Below are 11,693 nucleotides of genomic sequence, written 5' to 3'. Positions count from 1 at the left end.
AGACGACTCTGTTACCACTCTGAATCGTGTCCTAAATGTGATCCTGCAGGTAGATGCCCTCAGGGCCAGAAAAATTGCTTCTGGCAAAAGTAAATTCACCCTCTGAGGACCGGTTATAGTGATGCATCGAGTCGTGGTCCGGATATTTCTTTGTGAAGCAAAAGATGAGGAGTAAAGGTGAGAGCTGCTGCGGAGAGGGAATATGGGGATTGACAGATAAAATCTGGAGAGAAACAGAGAGAATGTCTGAGCTGCGAAGTGTAAAGCTCATCTGTAGTGGCAGATTGAGTCCAGATGTGGGAGGCTGGGGGGAAGCACAAATGTTAATTATGAAACGTTTGGGGGAAAATGTGTGTTTATTGTATTTAATGTGCGGCGTGCATGAAAACACATCAGTGGCATTCAGTTAGGGCAAGCAAGGAAGCAGTGCTGGTCTAGTGAACTCTTACAAAAAAAAAAACCTATTCAACTCTATCAAAGAGAAAGTGATCTCTCTTCTTACAGCTCAGACAGCATTAGGCGAGAGCTTTGGTCCCATAAAATATTTCCTGTTGGCATCCATCCTGTAAATTACTGCCATTTTGTAGCCTCATCTTCTGAGAGAAGCCATTAGAATCTACAGCTTCTGTCGTGTTCACCAACGTGTCCACGTCCTGGTAACAAAATGCTTTTCAAGCTGAGAGGCCAGCAGCATTTACTGGTTGTTTGTTTATCCACATTGTGGGGTTGTCTGTGGTCTTTAACGGGAGGCTGACGGGTGCCCCAATGACTGCACAACAAGCTGTTTTTGGTTCTGCTTTGTTTGCTCTGTGGTGTCCAACTCTAAACCTCAAGGGCCGGTGTCCTGATCCAACACAGCTGATTTAAATGACCAAATTACCTCCTCAACAGGTCTTGAAGTTCTCCAGATGGCTGGTAATGAACTAATCATTTGATTCAGATGTGTTGACCCAGGGTGAGATCTAAAACCTGCAGGACACCGGCCCTCGAGGCCTGGAGTTCCCCACCCTCGGGCTAAAGTCTGCATATTGTGCTCAAAGAGAGCTAGCATTGTTGAGTAAAAAAGCTCTCTTTGATTCATCATAGTTTACTTTTCATCCTAACAATCACCTCACCAACATGTGTGATGTACAGGAGTTATATGCAGTTTTTAATGTCTCTCCTTTATCGAGTGTGTGAGCGCATGTGTTGGTTTTGGTTCAGAAGTGGGACTTTCTTCTGGTTCCCGCCTTCTGGCTCACACACCTGGAGGAGTCACGCACCTGTTCCTGATGTCCTTGTTTGTGCTACCACTTAAGGTAGTGGCAGCACTGCAGTCTTTGTTGGATTGTTGAGTTTTAACCAGTTAGTGAAGTCTGGCTCCTTCACCACTGGGATTGTGCTGTTTGCCTCTAAGTGGGGACAAAAAAACAAACAAAAAAAAAAAGCAGCTTACCTGCTGTTTCCTTGTCTACGAGGGACCTTTGCAGGAGAGCGGTGAGCTGTTTTGTGTTCTTGGGAGAGAATCTTTGGATCCGTGTGGATTTGTGGAATAACCCTGTTGTGTGGAAGCCCAGGACTTTTGCTGGGGTTGATCTCCTGTTAAAACTGTTATTTACTGTAAATAAATAAACGCACTGAACTGTTCGAGTCCTGCCTGACTAGTGACCCTAAACAAACAGGCTACCCCAAAATGCAATGGTAGACATTTCTAAAGTGTCTTTTTAGTTCTCCTTGCAAAATACTGGAGGACCTTTCAGCAGTGTAACAACTGATAAGACCCAAATGTGCAACTCCATTGATGAGATTAAGGTTCAAATTCTTTGTGATAAAAAAAGGAGTTAGGACAAAGGTAATCAATGCAACCACACAAACAGAGAAATATGAAGCAAGCAGAGGCAAAAACACTAGAAGACTGTCATGAGAGGAGTACTAAAAGAACACTGCGAACACATCTGGAAGGAAACTAAGGTACGTAAAACAAACCTTAAATACAGATGCAGGTTAGACACATTAAGGTGGAGCAGATAACTGTATAGAAGGGAGAAAATTCAAATTAGCATGCTTTTAAAAATAAAACATGGGCAGACAGGAGAGTGTTTGTGACAGAAATATATGAAATTGGTTGGCTGAAATACACGGATGAGAAATAACCAGCAGTAACACCTAAACACAAGGACATAGACTTACAGTCCAAAGCAACTGTGGATTAAAGTGACATTCAATGATTAGTCATGAGACATTCCAATTAAAGATTTCAGGTTGCCTTTTTATGAAAGTCAGAGGTGCTGCAACAAAGTACTGACTGTGATCCAACGCTTTTCCTCTACTTGATCTGGGATTACATATACCAAATTAGTTGCCCTTTTTTGTTTTGTTTCTTCTTTCTGCTTGCAATGACTATGTTTGATATTTGTGTTTACATCTCGCCCGTCGCCTGGCCATTAATATTCATTATTTACATATATCATTGGCATAGCATTGCTAAAAAAGAAAAGAAAGAAAAGTATGAAATTTAAAAACAATCAGCTTCCCTAACCCAGTGGCTGCAGATGGTCCCCACTCCCTGAGCCTGGTTCTTCAGGAGATTTCTTCCTGTTTAAATGAATGTTTCCTTCTCATTGTCACCAAAGTGCTTGCTCATCTGATTGTTGGGCTTTTCTCAGTATTATTGTAGGGTCTTTATCTTTTATCATAGCATAGAGGCAACTGATGTTGTGATTTGGCACTACATAAATACAATTGCACTAAATCTCTTTCCTTGTCCCTCCCAGGAGCTGACCAATCATGTCCCTCATAACTGCCAAGAAAGCACTTTGATCAGCTCGTCAAGAAATAACGGTCAAGACCTCTCAAAGGAGCATCTACACTGTAAGTCTGATAACGGTTTAATATTATAAACGGATGATGAATAACTGATATAGCATGTTTACTTGTAACAGTAGAAAGCCTGCAGCTTGCATGCATTTAACCCTGCTAATGTTTAAATTCAGGAAAGAATGAGCTAAATCGCAAACAAATTTCCAGTTATTTAATTATTTTACTTTATTTAGGCTGATTTGTTACAGTCTGTTTAATGTTTTAGGTGCGATTACACCGCAATTTGTGATGTTACAACTTCTAGGATAAAGAATTATAAGATGTCTCTTATCTGTGTCTGCAGTTTACCAGTGTAATTTACTTTTTTAGAATATTTTCAGTTTTGATCAGCGATGAGCTAAAATGATGAGCCATAACTTTTTGTACAGCTCAGTGTAAAAAATTTTTTTTTGTTTTTACATACAATAGTTTAGCAATAATTATGGATGCGAATTCTTTCTGAATATAGTGTGCATGCTGTAGCAAACCCACAGAGATGAATAGCAAAATGAAATAGTGGGGGGAAAGTGTGAATGTGTTTACACTTCTACCAGAACTCTTGGAAATGATGGTTCAGTCATTTTATGTTCGAAGCTGTGCCTCATTCTCACCACTGGACATATTTGGACAGACTTTATTGTAGGAAGCCGGCAGATCAAACACCGTTTTCTGGTCTGACTTTGATTAACGTTTTTATTCTAACAAGCACATCTGTCTTTTAATGTCTAGAAAAGCTGGTGGTTTCTTTGCATGTGTGAAAACAACTGGCTGCTATAGATACCCAGCCATTAACCACCTAGTGGGGACTCAAGCTATCGAGAGTCGTTGACCCACCCGGCCATGCGATGAAAAGATTGTAAACTGTAGATAAATAAGTGATCATTTCTCTCTCACTACCTTTGTTTCAAAGTATCAGCAGATCGTTACTTACATGCTTTGGATCGGTTTCAGTAGGAAAACATGGTTGTTTATTCTGTATCTTCTAGACCTCTTTGTGTTATTATGGAAGGAACACACTGAATGAGCGTTAAACTCATCATCTAACGAGAACTTTGGGTTCCTCTGAAGACATGAAATATATTTATATGCAAACTGCAGAATAAGAAATGTTGTTTGAGCTGACATGCACTATAATTATCAGCTTGCAGAAACCATCTACAGACTGAACAAAATGGATGGATGGATATGATAGGACTAAATAGTCTCAGCTGTTTGGCTTCTGACTTTTGAGTTATAAAGTTCTGTTAGATGTTAATATTTTTCCTCCTAATACTTAAGTAATAGAGTACAGGCTGAGTACTTTACATGGACTGCAAATAAAACGTTCTTTCTCTACTTCATAATCAGTGGAGTGCTCAGGATGTGCTGCATGGACGAGCAACATTTGTTTGCCAACACATCACTGCAAATGTAATCACAGAGAGAACTGGACACATTTTGTATCTTGTTGTAGTCCAGTCATGTCTTTTTGTAGTTGTTTACATCCTTCAAGGTATTTTTGTTTTAACAGTTCTTTCACACAAGAACTGCCAATAATGTTTGAGTAATCTCAGACCCATTCACACTGCTGGACATCCGTGGACAGACTTTTTTCACGAGCTGGCAGATTAATCACTCTTTTCTGATCTGACTGTAATGAGCATTTGTGTTCTCACATGAACATCTGTCTTTCATTACTTAGAAAAATTTCTGGCTGCTTTGTCTGTAAGAAAATGGCTGACGGGTTTAGATATTCAGACATTAACTCTTTTGTGGGGCTTCAGCCATCAAGAGTTGTTGTTGAGGTCATATGAGACTCGTTGACACCCCCAGCCAAGAGGTGAATGCTTTGGAACGCATGAATAAGGGTGTAGGTAGGTGTGAACTGTTGAAGCTTACGGTGGGCTTTCAGACACAGCGACCCTGGACTTCTCCCAAAGCCTTACTTTTATGATGTTGCAGAGGAGGAAGGGAGAGGACAGCAATCAATCACTGAGGTGTGGTTTCAATCTGGGTGATCAAGGAGTCTGTCGCTACACAAAGGATTAGTGACAAAATCAAGACTGAAACACTCAGGGACAAACAAAAGGCTGATTACTAAGGTCACATGTAGATTGTAACCTGTAGATAAACAGGACGGACCAGCAAGCTCAGATCAGAGATACTCACTCATTTTCATTTGACTCTGAGCGTGCAGGCTGGAAAAGCTTCTGCCTCTGGGCTTTAGGATCATGGGGATGTGTTTTTTGAAGGCATAAGACCAAATTTATTTTTCCCAGGAGTTTCTACCAGGTAAGAAATCACAATTATTTTTGAACTATATACAGCCACTAAAGAGATGTGTTAAATCTACATTTATTTGTAAATTGGAGGGACATTTGGCGAAAGCATTGTATTTGAATGGATGTTAATTTTACCACATGATTATTTTCAGCATGCTTTTACCACATCTGCCCTAAGGTAAAGGTGTTTGCAATCATTTTGACAAAAATGCTGGATAGCTTTCTTGGAGCAATATAATGATTTCATTCTTCACAGCACAACTTTCAACTTCCGTATAAATAGTTTAGACACCAATTACCAAACAATGGCTATATGACTACAACTTGGATTAATACAATACTGCTTTGTTTTCAGGGATTTAGCCCATGATGTTTGAATTCACAGTCATATTTGTCTTTAAAATAAATTAAAGACTGTAGTCCTTCGACTACAGCCAGGTAAGGAAATACCAAAAAGTTGATTCTGTTCAGTGGGAGAAACATTTCTCCACTGAACAGACCATATCTGGCTGAGCATGCATCAAGAGACTTTCTTGAGTAACTGGCCAAAAACAAACTTATTTGAGAGATCGCTTAAGCGAGTTCTGTGTATCTTCTTTGTATTATTTTAGTCTGGATGGTAAAAGTGTTATTGTTGTTAACTTTTCAGGTGCAGCCTGCCTTCAAAAACTTGAAGGCAGGGAGTTAGGCCAAAGGAACGTTAAACAGGCCTGGAGCTGAGGCTTCCAACAAGTTAACATGAGGGTCAAGTGGCTATCACATCTGCCACCCGAAGTTTGGGTCATGGTGTTCAGCTACCTGAGCACACAGGAAAAGCACAGGGTACGCTGCTGCTGCAAAGTCCTCAAAAAGCTGATTGACCACCCATGCCTATGGCGGAACCACATGGTGGTCCTATCCAACTTTCCACGCTACACAGCTGGATTTTGGGACACACTAACGTATCGCAGGGTGACCCGTGTTGCAGTGCGACGTTTGAGGCTCAAAGACTGGAAACACCTTGTGAAGTCCCTCCCACGGCTCACCACTATTGTCTGCATGGATGGACAGCAGCATTACAAGAAGATAAATGTGAACAACCTGCCTGATTTCCCCAACCTGAAGACTCTCGGGATACGAAACGCCACATGGAGCGAGCCAATGCTACAGCAGTGTCAGACTGGGCAGCTAGCAGAGCGGCTGACTCACCTGAGTGTGTGTAACATCCAGCTGCCAAGCGCTGCTGAGTTTGTAAACAGCGTGTCACGCTTGTTCAATCTGGAATATTTGCTGTTTCACCAGCAGGCTGAAGGAAAGCTGCAGGTGGTGGAATCAGTGCCATCTAAGGCCTTCCATAACTTGCTATTGAACCTAAGGAAGCTGAAACACTTATCCTGGGAGATTAAAGAGAAGTTAGAAGTGCCACTGCCCGACGACTACTTTTATCCCCCAGACCCAGAAGACCCAGGTAAGTCTAGTGTCTTTACAGCATTTTATAACCCTGCATCAGAACCACTATACATTTTGTTTTCACCTGAAATATTAACCCTGGAGAACCCATGGGGTCAAATTTGATCCCATGGTTTCCCTAGAAAACCAATGGGGTCGGCTCTGACCCCATGGGTTCTCCAGGGTTAAAATAACATTCATCAAGAGAAAATCACACTTTACATGTGGGTTCACCTGCTAAATTGCTCCCCAAACAACATTTACAGCTGCTGTGTAACTGAATCAAATATATTTTGTGACTCAGCAGGTCACAAAATCAGACAGCTTTCAGTAATTTCATACATTTATTAGCTGTGTATCTAACTTGCAGCATCAAAGACATTACTGAGTACAGTGGATGATACTGTTTATCATAGTTTTTCAGTCTTACATAGTCAACTTGCTAAGAGTTGCTGGATCACATGTGACACGAGGAAGAATAGTTGCTATGATGTCGGGGTGGGCGATATAAACAATATACGATAGAAACTATATAAATTTGGCCAACGATAGAGATTTTGACTATACCGCTCTATCGCGATAGCGCATGTTGATGATGTCATCAAGCTGCGCCTGTTTTGGTCGAAAGTATTGCAGCGGCTAAAACCATTATCATCTGCAAATTATGGCGAGTGACAGTCATAGCAAAGAGATGAAGCACCGTTGAAATATAGGGAAAGCCAAAAACTGCGCTTCCTCCACTTCCGTAACATTGATTCATTAATGTTGAATTCTCTCGCAGATGCTCTATTCCCATGTTGTTGCAGTATATTAATAACTAAGCTTGTGTTGTGGATGAATAATCTCAGTTGTTCTCCTGACTGAAGTTTGCCCCGTGTATAGCATCCTGCTATGCGATTGCATCTGTCCCTGACCACCAGAATCCCTCACGTTAACTTTTATGGAGTGGAAAAAAAGTTGTCGTTCATCCTCCAGCTTCACTGTGCTAATGTTATGCTAACATAGCTGTGTCGCTAGCAATCACGTAGCACAACATTATATACCAGGTAGTCCAACTTCAGTAACCCTGCAAACGCCACTGCTGTTTAGTTTTCTGCCTTCATTTATGTTGGAAGTGGTAGCAGAGCTGTATGTTCTAATTAGTTTCAAAAATCTCTCAGTCAGAACATGGTATGTCATGTTTAGGTGTAAACTAGCAAGCTAACTTCCTGTTAACTTCTAACTCCGTTAAATTTAATAACTTCTGTTTTCATGGATGTTAAACTTAATTGTTACACCTGGTAAATCAGCAATGCTGATGATTTTATTAAAGATTAAAGAATTTAAACCGTTTTTAACTCTTAGTGTTCGTTTGACTTTGGGACCTGAGTCAGACGGAGTTTTGGACCCAGATTACTCAGCGAAGCTCCTGACTACGGCAGCCGTAATGCTCTGACAATCCATCAAGCAGTGCGGTTTACCAAAGTTGTACTAAAACATTTTTAACAGATTTCTGCACACCAAAATTGGTTCGAGGTCAGTAAGCACAACCAGAATTCATACATAAGGCACACTCTCGATTTTTGAGAAAATTAGAGGATTTTAAGTGTGCCTTATAGTGTGGAAAATACGTTATACAGAAGAAAAGAATATATCGTGATATATATCGTTACCGCACATGCTTCAAATTATATCGCGATATGAATTTTAGGCCATATCGCCCAGCCCTACTATGATGCTGCAACTAATGAGGGTCTTAATAAACTTAACTAAAGATGTCCTTTACTGATCAGTCACCATTCAGAGTTTTACTTACTACCTAAGCCCGTAGTGGTGGGACAGTTAGATCAGCCACTGTTCCAAATTATTAGCAGAGAAGTAATGAAAGGTTTGACTAACTTGCTCCCATTATTTGGTCCTGTAGAAGCGTACGGTGGCCCAGCACTGACTTCTCTGGAGTTGGTGAATTACCCAGAAACCATGCTGTCTGAGAACGCGCTGAGGGGACTGACCTCACTGAAGTCACTGACTGTTCGCTATAGGTACCTAAAAATTGGCGTCAAATGTCGTCTGCAGTCCTGGCTGAGTCATCTGCAACAGCTAGAATCACTGGAAATCATTGGTGAGTGTCACCATTGTTCAATGTGTTTTTGTTGTTTTTAGTTTAGTTTCACAAATTTGACCTGATATACAAAATAAAGCAGTAGCCCAGACTAGCCACATAAGTCCTAGCAGCACTATAGTACTCATTGTTTTATTTTTAAAAAGCAGGTATTAGTATTTGCTCATAGGTTGCCTGCCAGCATTTTAGTAAATACTCTGATGCTGTATACATCCTTAGTTAGCAGGACAAACTTTCTCCAACAAAATTCCTCATCAGAAAACGGGGGATGAAAACTTTGTTTGTCCCACGTGTTGCCTGTTCCTTCTTCCTGTTTGTGAAAGTAAGAAGCAAATTTTTTTTAAAAATGCAAAAGATCAAGCTTTAGGCCAAAACTGCCTCCTGTAACTCTTCTGATTTCTGTCTGTTTAGGTGGGAATTCTCTTGCTTTCTATACAACCACTTTTCCACCCCGTGTGACCAGGCTGGTGCTGAGAGTGATCATATCACTCAAGGATTTATGCTTCATCGCGAAGAAAGTCAAGAAACTTGAGCACCTCGACATGCATCAGAACCGCTTCTCCGGCAGTCTCTGCAAGAAGCTTCCCTCACTATTTCCTAAGCTCAAGACTCTCAGGATACGGTGAGATACAGATTTTTATTTTATATTTAGTATTTATTGTTATTGTAGATAGCATTGCTCAGTGAAATTATTACAGATTACATTTCATTGATTACCTTCATGCAGTACTGACTGACAATTTAAAAAAAAATGTTGGTGGCTTAAACTTGCTTCATTTATTTAACATTCATTTTTGCCCTTTTTCTATAGATATTTCCTTGAGGAACCAAAAAGAGACATCCTGCTCCTCAGCAATCTCAAACACCTCGAGCAGCTGGAGCTGATCGTGGAGCGCTCGTACATTCTCAAAAGTGACCGCAACGACCACCCCTGGCCGAGTCCGTTTTTGCAGGAGCTGATCAGAGAGCTGCACGAGCTGTCCGAGAACAGGATCAACATCATCACCACAATGCGACAAAGAAACCTTTTTCAAGAATGTGATTGTGTTTGGGAAGGGGACTAAAGACACCGCGGTTAAGCCGCAAGTTGCCAAATGATAGACACTGACATTCAGACAACAATGTCATCTGAAGTCAACCAGACTCAGAGACGCTGCAGAGATTTTTTTCTTTTTCTCTTATGTTTTCAAACTGTTGCAACATCACGCTCACTATAATCTGAATTCTGACACGATCGTACAATCATACACTGATGTCTATAACCCAGCGGCAGCCACAGCAGCGCAACGCAGTGGTGTGATGTTAAAAAAATCTAGATTTGCACAACCGGCCGAAGCAACACCAGTGCGCGATAGTGGATGTGACATGTGAGCTTTAAACCACCCTTAAGAGGCGGGACCCTAAATGTGAGCAGTCTGAGAAGTCTTGAGATGTATATTTCAAAGCCAACAAAAAAGCCACATTACTGCAGATGAGTTATTGAACTGTTGGCCTAATCAGAAAGCTTTTTCCGGTGCATGAGGAGGTAAATTTACATGAACTGTGTTGTAGATCTTTGTAGAGGATTATAATCTTTCTAGATTTACATGAATTGTAGATCAGTTTCCTTAAATTTAATTTTGTTTTTGCGTTTACGGTCATTTAATGTAGTTTTCTTTTTTCTTAAACGGGGAGAAATGATAGATCTGTTTGCATATTGATTTTGCTCTGGCTGATTTTTTTTATTGTTTTTTTTTTTTTAATGAACTGGAAAAACTGAAGTCATTCATCTATTTGTTTCTGGCACAAAGAAGGAAAGCAAATAACAAAAGTACAAAACAAACCCAAACCATTAGCATCAAAACTGAGTAGCAAGCAAACTGAATTGAAAAGGCAAGAAGCTGCTTCTTTGTAGCTCCACTGAAATGCAACAGATTGTTAATTCAGTGCTTATTTTTGAATAGTCGATCCAAGCATGTGTAATTGTTAAACAATTTTTACAAGCTGTGTGAACTTTTATATATATATATTTTTTTCTAATACAAACCCTTTTTTCTGAAGAATTGTATTGTTTGATTGAATCCTCTTTTTCTTTCTTTCTTTTTTTTTTTTTTTTTTTTTTTTTTTTTTTTTGCAAGTATAAAATCACGCACCTAGCCATGAGAAATGTAAAAGTTTTTGTTTGGGGGCAGCTTTTATATCTCCTCCCTGATGGTAAGAGTGAAAAAACTCAGTGGGAACCACTTAAGGTGTCCTACATGATGCTGGAAACTGTGGATGTAGTGCTGTTTGATCATCTCCAGGATGGATGAGACAGTGATAGCGATGATCTGTCCTGCTGTTCACACAAGCCTGCCCAGTTGTTGTATGAACAAAAAATACACGAAAAACAATAAAAAATGTATTTTGTTCTTTAAATGTCAGACTTGAGTGAGTAGATGCTTGAAACAACACATGATTTGGTTCTCCTTTAATTGGCCTCAACAATGAGAAGCATCACCTTCCTTAACACGTCCTTACATGCTTACAGGCTTGTTTTAAAGATCCAATTACACACAAAGCTGTCTTATTTAGGTATTTGCCAGACAGGAGTATAAATGACACACGCACAGATGCAGTTATCTGACAAAAGTCTTTCTCATAAGTCAAATGTAGAAGACTGCAGTGGTTTACTTAAATATGAAATGAATAAGACGAAGTTAGAGACGAAGTCCAAAGTAACAAATACAAGTAAAAATACTTTGTAACTGGGCTTAAGTAGAATTTTCAGGTATTTTTACTTGAGTATTTACTTTTTACTTTTACTCCCTAAATTTTGACACAAGTATCTACACTTTCTATTCCTGTATTTTCAAAACAGACTCGTTATTCAGGAACAGGAACGCTTCAATGCACTGCAGTGTTTTTTTTCTGTTGCTTTGTCCATATTTCTTAACTACATTGTTACATAAATTCATGTGGACACTCAGATGATATGCTGGGGGGGGGTGTCTACTTGTTAAGTGCAGTAAGCTGCAGTGCACGAGGTTTTTTCCTTATTCATATGCTGCAGTGTAGTGCTACTAATAAGTTGTCGTTCTTGGTTG

General features: G+C 40.0%; 1 protein-coding gene across 6 annotated transcripts; it reads left to right on the top strand.

Annotated features, from left to right (window-relative positions):
• On the top strand, positions 1 to 11,072 carry LOC146508787 (uncharacterized). 6 transcript variants are annotated; one of them, XM_085176862.1, is made up of 7 exons: positions 1 to 177; positions 2,754 to 2,850; positions 5,015 to 5,109; positions 5,749 to 6,546; positions 8,431 to 8,628; positions 9,040 to 9,250; positions 9,440 to 11,072. In XM_085176862.1, exons 4-7 carry the CDS (start codon positions 5,838 to 5,840, stop codon positions 9,690 to 9,692), a joined length of 1,371 nt encoding a protein of 456 aa, XP_085032988.1. In that variant the 5' UTR covers positions 1 to 177; positions 2,754 to 2,850; positions 5,015 to 5,109; positions 5,749 to 5,837; the 3' UTR covers positions 9,693 to 11,072. The 6 variants fall into 6 exon arrangements, with proteins under 6 accessions (XP_085032988.1, XP_085032986.1, XP_085032990.1 ...); XM_085176864.1 differs by lacking the exon at positions 1 to 177 and adding an exon at positions 1,147 to 1,476; XM_085176860.1 differs by lacking the exon at positions 5,015 to 5,109 and having other exon boundaries at positions 2 to 177; positions 9,440 to 11,070.
• The last annotated feature ends 621 nt before the right edge of the window (positions 11,073 to 11,693 follow it).

This window comes from Neolamprologus multifasciatus, chromosome 11 (assembly GCF_963576455.1).
Source record: "Neolamprologus multifasciatus chromosome 11, fNeoMul1.2, whole genome shotgun sequence".
Lineage (NCBI taxonomy): Eukaryota > Metazoa > Chordata > Actinopteri > Cichliformes > Cichlidae > Neolamprologus > Neolamprologus multifasciatus.
Note: the sequence above shows the minus strand (reverse complement) of the source record. Positions and strands in the feature narration are given on the sequence as shown.